The sequence below is a fragment of the Lepisosteus platostomus genome, chromosome 10 (genome assembly GCF_059453375.1).
Source record: "Lepisosteus platostomus isolate fLepPlt1 chromosome 10, fLepPlt1.hap1, whole genome shotgun sequence".
Taxonomy (NCBI): Eukaryota; Metazoa; Chordata; class Actinopteri; order Semionotiformes; family Lepisosteidae; genus Lepisosteus; species Lepisosteus platostomus.
The window spans coordinates 21,612,789-21,625,115 of NC_142620.1; the positions used below are offsets into that span (position 1 = coordinate 21,612,789).

The window sequence follows — 12,327 nt, forward strand, 5'->3', positions numbered from 1 at the left end:
ACACGCGTCGGAAGAAAGCTGCAAAAACTTAATATTCTGAGAAGAGAGGACTTCAGGAAAAAGGCATCACTAGGCAGTGGCCGTTAATTTAAGATCCACTTTACAAGTAGAAAATAGTTCCGTATATATAGTGATTGAAGATATACTGTTTCTGAAGCAGTTATGTGCATATTTATTAAATGTAATAAATTATGAATGAGCTGATCTTGTTTGCTAGCAGTTCTTTTAGGTTTATTGAACCTTTAGGTTGATTGAACACTCTTCGTCTCATCAATTATGATGCTACAACAGTATTGATAAAATAATGATTTGGCTGGTTTTAGACACTGTTGCACTTTTTCCATTTTTCATATCTTTTAAGATTCCTTACATGATCAAAAAACGTTCAGCAAGCAGTTTTAAAACTAAAAAATCAAGTCTTGTGACTCGTTGTGAAAGTGTGACAAAACAGAGGAAAGGAGCCAGATGGACTCTCTGCATACTGTACTTCATTTAGGTGTGTCAATGTCGTCGGTGAGCTCGGAGAGTGACTACGCCATCCCACCAGATGCCTATTCCATCGACAGCGACTACTCCGAGCCAGAGCACAAGCTACTGCGGACGTCCACCTACTCCTGCGAGAGTGCCTGTGCTGTGAGTGTGCTGAGCTGAGTGCTGTTTCCCTCTGTTTAGGAGAGAAAATAATCCATTCGGTCCATCTGGCCTGTTTGGTAGTTAGTAACTAGTTGATCCAAGGATCTCATCCAGCTGTTTCGTGAAAGAAACTAGGTTATCGCTTCAGCCAGGCAGCTTCTTCTACACTCTTTGGGCAAATAAATTCCTCTGGTTCACACTTTTATATGCTCTTATGTCGTTTCCAATTGTGCCCACCGGTTCGTGTTTTGCGTAACCGATAACGTTTAAGATTTTGAAAAGTTCTATCAGGTGCCCTTGTAGACTGAAAAGACTCATTTCCTCCAGCCTGTCAGTGTAGGACATTCCCTTAAGCCCCAGAATGTAGCTGGTTATGTCCAGAACAGTTATCTTTTTATTTATCATGGGGACCAAACTTTACGCAGTATTCTAAATGAAGCCTAACTAGTGTGTTACACAATTTTAACATGACTCGTACTGCTATAAAACAGGATTATAAGAATACTGTTGTGAGGATTTCTGACCTGCATCTCTTTCCATGTCCAGCAGGAGCCTTTGGAGAAGTCCGGGTACTTACTGAAAATGGGGAGCCAGGTGAAAGCATGGAAACGACGCTGGTTTGTTTTGAGGAATGGTGAAATCTTATATTACAAGTCCCCTGTGAGTAAACCAGCAATTTGTGTTTTACATTACATTTTTGTAGACTGGAAATGATTGTAATGCATGAACAATAAATTGCAAACAGTTTATTCCCAGGTTAAAGTTATGAAAAGAAACTTACAAAAGTTTTTGCTCTGGGTTATTATTTGCTTTGGATTTTTGACTGAATAAAAATACCAGATGATTTTCTAAAACTATGGGCAGCACGGTGGTGCAGTGGTTAGCATTGCTATCTCGCAGTGCTGGGGTCCTGGGTGGTGCTATCTGCATGGAGTTTGCATGTTCTCCATGTGTCATCATACAGTCCAAAAACATACTGGTGGGTTAATTGGCTTCTGGGAAAATTGGCCCTGGTGTGAGTGTGTACTTGTCTGTGTTTGTGTCTGCCCAGTGAGTGGTGTTGTGTTCACGTACCCTGCCTTGCACCTGTTGCTTGCTGGGGTGGTCTCTGGCTTCACCACAACACCAAATTGGATAAAGTGGTTAGAAAACTGATGGATGGATGATTTCCTACAACTGCCTAAATGTAAAAAACAAAGTTGTTTTTTCATAGAGCTACATTTACATCTTATGCTTTCAAAACACAGCAGCATAATTTTGCTCTGGGAAAGCTGGAAATTTGTTTGTTTTGATTTTAGAACTTAAGGCTTTCTGTATTTTTTTCCCGGTTTTATCCAATAACTTCTTAAAAGCTACAGAGAGCATTACAAAAGTGCATAAAATATCATTTGGTTGGGAAGTTAAATGAAGGCCCTAACCAAATCACTACAATCCCAAGGCACTGACCCCTAAGACTAGAGGCGTTAATCCTGGAGTCCTGTTAAATTCCACTCCGGACTAGAGAAATCTGGTCTAAATTTCCCAAGAATTCAACGGGTGAAGCAATTTTTTCACTTCTCCACCTGATGTGAAGTATGTATGGGGGGAATGTGCTAGATCTGGTTGCCACTCGTTGCTGAGGTGAGGGCTATACTTTAACAATGAGTGTCCAGATAAGGATGAAGGTTAAGATGGCTGCTCAGGAGGGCATGTTAATTTTCCTCTGTGTTCATGTTTTCAGAGCGATGTCATCCGGAAACCTCAGGGGCAGATAGAACTGAATTCTTCGTGCAGGATTGCTCGAGGGGAGGGGGCACAGACATTCCAGGTGAGATCTGTTCTGACCGTACCGTGCCCAAGAAAAATGGAATCTTAATGACTGTAATGAATGAATTTAAAGCTAGAGAATTGTCACAGGATGAGCCATTTGCTTTCTTCTTTGCTTTATTGCCTAGATCTAACTGTGCTCTCTGAGAGAGATACATCACTCCTCCAGTCATTGCTAACTCTCCAGTAAGGCACATTGGAGCAGCAGCATGCCAATGTTTATCAACTTTAAAGTGGGCATATTGTATGAACATTTTACAATAAGGTTGAAAAGATCAACAAAAAAACTGAAATGGGAAAAATGGGAACTATTATGCTTTTTGTTACACTCCTTTGTTTTCTCCTAAGCTTATCACTGAGAAGAAGACATACTACCTGACAGCAGATTCTCCCAATATTTTGGAGGAGTGGATTCGGGTTCTACAGAACATCCTCAAGGTGCAGGCCGCTAGTCCTGTCGTCATGGAGACTACTGCCAAGCCCACTGTCAGAGGCTGGCTCACCAAGGTGAGAGATTTCAAAAAGTCTTTTTTGTACATTTACGAAATCAAGAATCTCACTAGTTTCATCTGACCATATAATGAGCTCTGCTTTTCTTTGCTTGAATGTAGAGTTGATGATGTGACAAAACTCTGAGCTGTTCTAAAAAATCTGTGTTATTGTTTATTGTTCTTCAACAGGTGAAACATGGCCACTCTAAACTAGTGTGGTGTTCTCTGATTGGGAAAGTGTTTTACTACTACCGCAATCAGGATGATAAGGTGGGAGGTCTCTTTACTGGCTACAGTTATTTGATTGGATAAATTTGTTTGACGTGAACTTCTAAAGTTTGTCCAAAGACATTTTTGAATTAAGGCATAATCTGTGATCACTTGTTCCATTACTTTTTCTGTTTGTTCCCTGGATCCAAAGTGTCTCCTGTAGAATTTGTTATGAGCTAGTTTCATTTGTTTAGCATGATTATTGGAATTTTAATTGCTTTGCTTCGTTTAGGTTCATTGCAACCATTTGTATCATGCCATGACTAATCCACTTATTTGCCTGTTTGATATTTCAAGATTTGTCAATTAGTTATGTGATTCAATCCCTACTGATTTGAGTTTGATTTTCAAAAAACAAATATTTGTTACCCGAAAAACAGCCAAACTGTGATGTTAATTCTGCAGGGGAGGCAGTTCATCATGCAAATCCCATCAATGTTGTGAAAATGGTTTCACAAAGAATGTGATTGGACCAAAATCGCTAATTATTTAGTGCTCATTTTATTAAACACTCCAAAATGGATAACATCTAAACATATGTCTTCATAGCATCTGAAAGACTCCAATAAAATTATGTTCCAGATCATTTATCATGAAACTCAAAGCTCAGTACAGTCTTGCAAAAAAAGAGCAAGAATCAGCTTGCGAAACATACAGTACCTAGGCATCACTGTGTGTAAAGAGGCACGTACTGCCTATTGTTTTTTGTCCTGAATAAACTCTTATACATTAGTCTGCATTTACTTTCCTTTTGAGCTTGCAGACTTTGTGTTAACTGCACCTCACTCCAAAAGCGACCTGCAGTCTAGTCTTTGATTTGTGCCCTGTGCTCTAACGTCCCCGTGTGTCCTGGATCAGTTCCCCCTGGGAAAGCTGCGCGTGAGGGAGGCGCGGGTGGAGGAAGTGGATCGATCCTGTGACTCTGACGAGGACTATGAGGCCGGGGGGCGGGGGTTCCTCTCCTCTCACTACACCCTGGTCATTTACCCCAAGGAGCAAAGCCCCACCTATCTGCTGATCGGCACCAAGCAGGAGAAGGTGGGTGCCCCAGCAGCTGTTCCTTTCTGTTGGAGCAGGGGTCTCCTGCCATGGGCTGGGGGAGCCCCTGTGGAGATAGGAGTTATGGATCAACTAGTTAAGCTGGAATCTTTAGGGCTGAAGGATATTCTGATTTTTGCTCTGAAAGATCTTTACTTAATTGAACTGAACTAAAGTGCTCCGTATGCTGTTGGTTTTAAATGCTCATCTCTGCAGTCTTCAATTGCATCCCCTGATTTATGTTTCACTGTCCATTCTGAAGAAGCAAAATGGGTAGATTTTATTGGTGCCTTAACAAAAAAATATAACAATACTAATTAATACAACCTGTACAAACTTTTTTTTTACAGTAACATCCCTTATATTTCATGAAATTTTGTTATTTACTGGAAATTGACCTTGACCTATCAAATTGCATTATAGTGAGTGATTTGAAACATTTTCTGAATGGATGCCTAAGGAAGATTAGAACACTACAAACATACTTCTTTTCAAGCTGCTCAGTCATGTTGTTGAAGCTGATGCCCTGGCTTCTTTCAAGATCCTGCTTTCAAGATCTTGGTATTAATTAAAGTAATTACTAACTACAGTACCAAAGGGGTTGGATGGGTTCCACTCATTTATAACTGTTCTTATGTTCCAATATATCACCCAGAAGTGGACAAAATGGCTCCTCTTTAGGTCATACAATATGTACACACGGTGAACAGATGGGTGTTCAAGGTTTTTCTCTCCTCTCGTCCAGGACGCCTGGCTCTACCACCTGACTGTGGCGGCAGGAAGCAGTGGCAACTTGAAGGTTGGCACCGAATATGAGCAGCTCATTGGGAAACTGCTCGACCGAGATGGGGACCCTGGTAAGCAAACCGCCTTTTGTACTTCGGTCTTCGTCCGCTGACACAAGGCCTAATACTATTTTTGTGTGACTCAGTCATTAAAGGGGCTTGTCTGGAACACAAGCCCACGGCCCAGATGGTGCCACTTTTTGAGTCTGATGTGATTGACTGTCTGTGATCGTCTTGTGTGCCTGAACCGTCCGGTGTAGCTCCACCATCCTGTAACCTGACTGGGTGAGCTCTCAGATGCTAAGCAAGGCTGGGCCTGGTGAAGGTTATTGATGGACCTGTTGGTAGCTCTTTCCTTCTGGACCAGAATTTCTAACCCAAAGCTCCAGTATGGTGACTTGAAATATAAAAATAAACCTGTGACCGTTGGTGAGTAAAGACATTGCGACACTGTAAGGTTATCATGAACATTGTAAGTGAGCAGGTGATTCAAAAAAGTCATTAAACGTCCAGTGAAAACCAGGTGACACAGCAGCCTTACAAGACCAGGAGTGAAAATTGGTTCTGAAAAGTCCAGAAATGGTCTGATTTGTGTGATAAAACTTAAGAAGCAGTTGACCTGATACAGATGAATTGCAGGATATAAATTATACCCAATAATATGATAGCCCCATCTGTCTGTTTTCCTTAATTTGATGCTGAAGTTTGCAATTTTAAAATGTTTTAACTTCACCAAATAAACAATAAACATGGTTGCGTGTCTGTAGATCACATTTAGTCTGGTGTGACATGAGATCAGTGTAACTCTATATGTGCCAGAGCAGGGGAAATGTGTTGTGTGGTGGATAAGCTGTGGTAAGAGGTTCAATGATTTCTAATCCAGCTCAGGCCCTGTGAAGAGTGTAATAATGTGCTGTGTGTCCCCCAGACTCCCCGATGTGGAAGCACCCTGTGTTGTGCTACAGTAAGGAGGGTCTGCTGTCCCCACTCACCACACTGCCCTCAGAGGCGCTGCAGACAGAGGCCCTGAAGCTGTTCAAGGTGAGGTCGCTTTCTCACAACAGTCCTGCTCTCTGTTTTGACTGAGACTTGGGAAAACTCCTTCAGGGCATGTAGAAACAGTGGGGCAGGCACTTATCTGTACAAGTTTACAAGCTTACCCCAATATCCCTCCACAGAGCTTGAGGGAAGGTCATGTACGTTGTCATTACCGATTCACATGCATGCCCTTTCTTCCCACAGAGAAGAATCTATTTCTTTAGTCTGTGTGGAGGACATCGGGTACTAAACCTTTTTTTATTTATTTCGTATTTATTTTTATTACTAATATAAAATGAATTAGGAAGGCAAAAATGACAGCAGGTTCTGGAAGGATGTCACGTTCGAAACATAACTGGTTTTCAGAATGTGCTGAACGAATCCCAGGATGTTAGTCAGGTTCCTTTACTGCATCATAGAACAGCCATAAAAAGAGTCCTAAGTAGTGGTATCACTAGTTGCCAGCAGACATATCACTCTGCATCTCAAAACTGGCAGCCCACTGAAGTTAAACAGGTGTGAGCCTAGTCAGTACATCGATGGGATACCTCCTGGGAAGGCAAAGGTTGCTGCTGGAAGAGGTATTAGAGGGACCAGTAGGAGGTGCTTACTCTGCAGTCTGTGTGGATCCTAATGCCCCAGCGAGGACATTGTACTGTAAAAAGGCGCCATCCTTCAGATGAGAGTCCTAAGTCTCTTAGGTCAATAAAAACCCAGGACGTTTCTTGAAAAGAGTAGGGGTGTTACCAGGGAGTCCTTGCCAAATTTCCCCCTGACCTTTACTAATCATGGCCTCCTAATAATCTCCATTTGTGAACTGGCTTCATCACTCATCACTCTGCTCTCCTCCCCACTGATAGCTGGTGTGTGGTGAGCTCACTATAAACATGCTGTTCAGATGTGGTTTACAATTGCCCTTTATTGAAGGTAACTGTATTTCAAGAAAGCAGTTTTCTTGTCTGCTCTATAAATGCACTGTTTAAGTCATATGTTCATGTTGTATAAAAAATATGAAAAAAACATGCCTGATTTTGGCAGTCCAATTTACCTGCTTCAAAAATGTTTCCACTATCTTTTCTTCTGAAAATGGTTCTGTTCTCTTTCTTATGCCACATGAATTTATTCGTATTATTCGTTCAGGGCAGGGCACTTTTGTGGCTGTGAGTCCAGGCCTTAAGTCCAAGCTGTTGGATGGGAAAAGATGGGTAAAGGGTGGCTTTTTTTCTCCTTCCTGAGACATCTGACAGACCGAAAACTTGAATGGGTATCTCAGAACCTTGAACTTGTCCCAGAAACCACCCCACAGATATCATTCACAGAAAGTGTTGACAGTCAGCCAGGCAGCAGGAGATTACAGCAGTGTCTGTTACTCCAATGAGATGTGCTTTTCTTCATGTTCTCAGCCACTGCATAATGCGAATGCTGTTCGTTGTGATTATGTTTGCAATTCAGTGGATTTCCTATAGTGTAGTAGTGTTAAACCTACAGTGATTAGAGTTGTGTGTTTGCAAGAGTGTTTAGTTATGCAATATTGGACCAATGTGCTAAAACTTGAATTAACAAGATTTTCTTACCAGCGCATGAATGCAGAGGAAGAAAGTGAGTTTATTGTTTTTCAGTGGAAAATATAAGAGTATTGCAAAGCCTCAGAGATTAATTTGCCTCACAATCTTTTGATTTAGCCAAATATTTACTTTTAAAAACTGAACATGAGGTATTGTTTTTAATTTCAGGGATGTCTGAAAATCTTTTAAAGGGCAAGGGAAATTATTAAAGGATACTTTTTTTACTGATGTTTGTAATCCAGAATTGAATTAAACTTTATGCCAATGCATGAACACCTAAATACATCGCTCAGTCTTCATATGTCTTTGTGCTATTAAAATCTGCTTTATGCTAGGAAAGACAGGGTAATGTTTGAAATATGAAGTGTCAGTGATGATGGGCTGACCCCTGCTGTCACAAACTGTTAAAGCACTCTAAGAGTGAGAGATTCAAATTTCAAGAGAATGTACAAGTTGTTTTCTTTTTCTTTGCCATTTTGGTTTTAATACCATACCGTATTGATCATTCCAAATGTCATATCCAGCTTTTTCTCAAGGACCTCCGGAATCCAGTTTCAAACAACTACTAGTCTCTCTCCCCATTCAGAGACGGATGCAGGGAAGAATGAAAGTTGCATAGGTTCCTCCATTGTGGAATAATCATTTGCCAATGGCAAAAATTACCTTTTCTCTTACAGTCTTGTCAGCTCTTCATCAACGTGTTAGTGGAGTCACCCTCCATTGACTATCACATGTCCCTGGCCCAGAATGCTTTGCAAGTATGCCTGACACACCCAGAGTTACAGAACGAGATCTACTGTCAGCTCATCAAACAGACCAGCCACAGGCAGCCCCAGAACTACTCTCTCATCCAGGTGGGTGCAGGATTAACTGGAAGAGCAGAAGCTCCTCTCTAAACCAGCATCCTCCCTGTCTTTCCGGAAACTTGCTGTAAATGGCTGCTTTAGAAGAAGGAATTTTCTTAAATGTAAATTGAGCCAAGAGGCATACTGTATGCAGTCAAAGACAAAGGCATTTTCCCACTCTGATAAATGAAATAATATTGTAGTATAATTCAATAGAAATCACATTTTGTGTTTTAAATTTAAAGTTATTATAATATACTGTACATCAGCAGAGTCCAATGCAAGGGCTCTGTCCAGCAGGTTGTCTAATTCTATTTATATCTCCAGTTTCTCAAGAACAAGGAAAGGCTGCAGTTTCTCCACTTAAACAAATAATGAGCTCAATTAGGCAATTATGGGCTTAAGTGAAAGGAAAACCACAAACCCTCTAGTCCTCCGGGGCTCAAGTTGTGATCCCTACTTTACGTAACTTAACAAATCTTTCTTTGGCTGCCGGGTTTTGAGAATTCCCTTGAGCAGCTCTTCCATTGAAACCTCTTGCTACCTGCAGATTGAGCCCAATAGTCTAGAAGTTGGCGGTTGTGGTCTGAGCTCTGTCACAAGCCAACTTAAATCGGGATTTTCCCAAAGCAGCAGGACCAAGCTGACCTACCGCACTGCTGCGTATGTACCGTAGCAGTAAAGCAAAGTTGATTAGCAATTGATGATTTCAAAGTGGGGGGGTAAAGTTGATTTGGATGAAAAGATAATACGCCGCTAAAAATATGCTGCTGTTTTCTGTTTTGCATCGCAAAACGCTACAAGAGTGAACGCAAACATGCTTCTTAATGACTGATGGGTAATGTGGTTAGTGGCGATCTGTTTTAATATAGGTTTGCATGTGTTTTTGGAACCTCAAAGTAGATGCTATGAACAGGGTTGGTCCTGAGCAGGTTGCTGGAGGGTCAGTTTGTGTTCATACTTCTAGCATTTTGTTTTTATTTTTTACAAAAGAATCTTTACGAAAGAAATGAGAGTTTCTAGAACAAGAGTCCAAATCCTGGTGCTAGAGGCCCAGACACCTGCTGGCTTTCAATCCAGCTGAGCTTAATTACTTAATTAAAACTTAATTTTAACTTAATTAAAACCTTAACTGAACTAACAAGCTATTTTATTCGAGTGTTTGTGAGTACAGTATGTTTGTGATGATATTTTAGCTGTTAAGCAATAGCTTTAAAGTTGACCTCCAATGTGTTTAAGCGCTGAAAACTGTTGAAAAAACAGTTTGATTTAATCCTATTATTAAGTTCAGTTGTGTAATTGCCTTGTTGAGAGCATCCTGGCATTTAACAAGACAGTTTGGCATGGAAACCTGGGGTTGAAAAGCAAAACCAAACTGTTCAGGATTGTGAAAATGGCAGGATAAATAATTGGGAAACAGCAGCCTCTGCTCTGTGACTTATATCATAGTACAGCAAAGAACATTACAGCTGACTCCACACATCCACTCCATTCTCAATTCATAATACTCGCATCAGGAAGACGATATAGGATGCCAAATTCAAATAAAAACATTTATATGAAGTCCTTTGTCCCCTCTGCAATAAAACTACTCAATGAAAGTATGAAAATGTATTCTTCCCTCTACCTATTTTTTTATCCATCTATTTATGTGTCACATGCTGTTATTGTGATTTTATGGGACTCTTATGTTTTGATTGTGTGTTTTGTCCTTCTGTGAGAGCAGCCAAAGACAAAATTTCCACAGCGGTGGACTGTAAAATACCTATCTAACTGTGAACTGGGCTGGAATAAAAACAGAGTGACTGACTGTCAGTCTGACAGTCAAGCAGCCACCAGGCATGTGGTGTATGCTTGACTGATTGACCAGATATTGAGGACACAGGGGCATCTCTATATTCTTGTGCTGGCCCACCAGTCAATATCTCCATGGAGGCCACACACACCTGCCTCATTAGTATGTCCTCGTAGAAGCAGGGCATTCCTACAGTACTGTTGCATTTTACTGTGTCGTGATTTGATACCAAAGCCTTCTCTTGTTTGTCATGCCCACACTGTGTGTTATTTTTTCAGGTTTGGCAGCTGCTGTCTGTGTGTGTTGCTCTCTTTCTGCCTCAGCATCACTTCCTCTGGTATTTGAGAGTGTATCTGCAACGCCACGCCGACCCAAGGTACGCTGACAAGGAGGTGGCAGACTCTCTCCCGGCTGTTTTTTTGCTATGAGAACAATTCTAGGGAGCTCAGGATACACAGCACTGGAAATTCACAAAAACAGCTACTTTGTCAGGGGCAGTAGGACTCCTTAATGCAGATTGACTTAAGGTTCTCAGGATTCAAATTATTGTGCAAAAGAAAATATTTTTTTCGGGTTGTCAGACCTGGATTTTAAGAACCCAATTTCCTTTAGAACTAAGGAAAACAAAACAAAAGGCAGTTTGGCTCATCTAACCCCTTTAGAAGTCAGTAACTGATTCAGAGATCTCATGTAGCCTTTTCTTGAAGTAAGCTAGGGTATCGGCTTCAACAACATGGCTGTGTATCTTGTTCCAGACTCCCACAACCCTTTGGGTAAAGACGTACCTCATGTCTCAGTTTTAAATGCACTTCCACTTATGTCCTCTGGTTAATGTTTCACTATTGATTCTGAAGACATCCACTGGGTTGACTATGTCAGTGCCTTTGAGGATTTTGAATATTTGCATCATGTCACTTCATAGTCTTTTTTGTTCAAGATTAAAAAGGTTCAGTTCCTTCAGCCTGTTTGTGTAGGACAAGTACTTTGTTTTTTTGTTCTATATTCCTCTTACACATTTTTATTAAAGCATTTGAAATATATATTGAGTGAATGTTTTCCTTTTGTGCTTTTAACATTGGGGATTTCATTGAGGCAGTAAAAGGAGAAAAAAAGGTTTTGCCTGAGGATGGTTTGTTGCAGAAAGAGGAATCAAAATTAAAATGGAAATCGAAGAGTTGTGTGTTTGTAGAATGAATTTTAATTTTAAACAAAATGTCAGGACCGAAAGCCACAGCAAACTGTTTTCCAAAGCCTTCTGACCTTCTGAGTACAACTGCATATCCACACTTAAGTGTCAGCCCAATAACAAAGAATAACTAGTGGCCAAGCTGAGTTGAAAACAGTTGTATGAACTGGGTTATTTTTGACTGGCAGCTCTTGGTGACAATTAGTCTCTCTTTGCTCTTCTGCCATGTTAGGAATGAAGTTGGCAAGTATGCCATCTACTGTCAGAGGTCTGTGGAACGTACGCTTCAGAACGGAGACCGTGAAGCCAAGCCTTCCCGCTTGGAGATCATGTCCATCCTCCTGAGGAACCCTTATCACCACTCGCTGCCTTTCAGCATCCCTGTCCATTTCATGAACTCCACCTACCAGGTACAATACAGTTGGCAGAATGCAGTAGAGCAAAAGCTAGCATCGGTTTGCTCTATACTCCTACAACCCTTTGTGTACAGATGTGTCTTCTGCTTTCAGTTTTAAATGCACCTCCATGTAGTTTCTTCTTGTGCCTCCTGTCTCATGTTTCATGGTTCTTTCAGAAGAAACCCAGTGGGTTGACTTTGTCAGTGCCTTTGAGGATTTTGATTTATCAGATAAGACTGAAGAATAAAATCTTTTTTTTTAGACTAGGCTGAAAAAGACTTCATAGAAACCTTTCAAATTTTATGAGGGATTTTAAAAGTTACCCACAAAACTCAACACAACTGCCAGGACTGGAATGCACACAGTAATGGAAATTTGTTAGGCTGGAGGGCCTTTTCTTGTCAGAAATCATTGTATTAAATTTCCATAAATGAAAACAGCAAGCTTTGATCTCAAGATCAAAATGTCTTTTGCTGT

The 12,327-nt window shown here is 40.8% G+C and overlaps 1 protein-coding gene across 4 annotated transcripts in view; it reads left to right on the plus strand.

The window, feature by feature from the left end:
• The window catches only part of plekhh1 (pleckstrin homology, MyTH4 and FERM domain containing H1), a 70,478-nt gene that overhangs the window by 45,376 nt on the left and 12,775 nt on the right, over positions 1–12,327 (plus strand). For 3 of the 4 annotated variants that reach the window (XM_088648785.1, XM_088648787.1, XM_088648786.1), the window contains 11 exons: positions 497–633; positions 1,180–1,293; positions 2,354–2,440; positions 2,788–2,946; positions 3,120–3,200; positions 4,059–4,238; positions 4,984–5,095; positions 5,952–6,064; positions 8,304–8,480; positions 10,545–10,642; positions 11,685–11,862. In XM_088648785.1, the coding sequence (XP_088504911.1) occupies positions 497–633; positions 1,180–1,293; positions 2,354–2,440; positions 2,788–2,946; positions 3,120–3,200; positions 4,059–4,238; positions 4,984–5,095; positions 5,952–6,064; positions 8,304–8,480; positions 10,545–10,642; positions 11,685–11,862 (1,436 nt within the window). The remainder of the gene's footprint in view (positions 1–496; positions 634–1,179; positions 1,294–2,353; positions 2,441–2,787; positions 2,947–3,119; positions 3,201–4,058; positions 4,239–4,983; positions 5,096–5,951; positions 6,065–8,303; positions 8,481–10,544; positions 10,643–11,684; positions 11,863–12,327) is intronic. The other variant, XM_088648788.1, reaches the window with a different exon arrangement.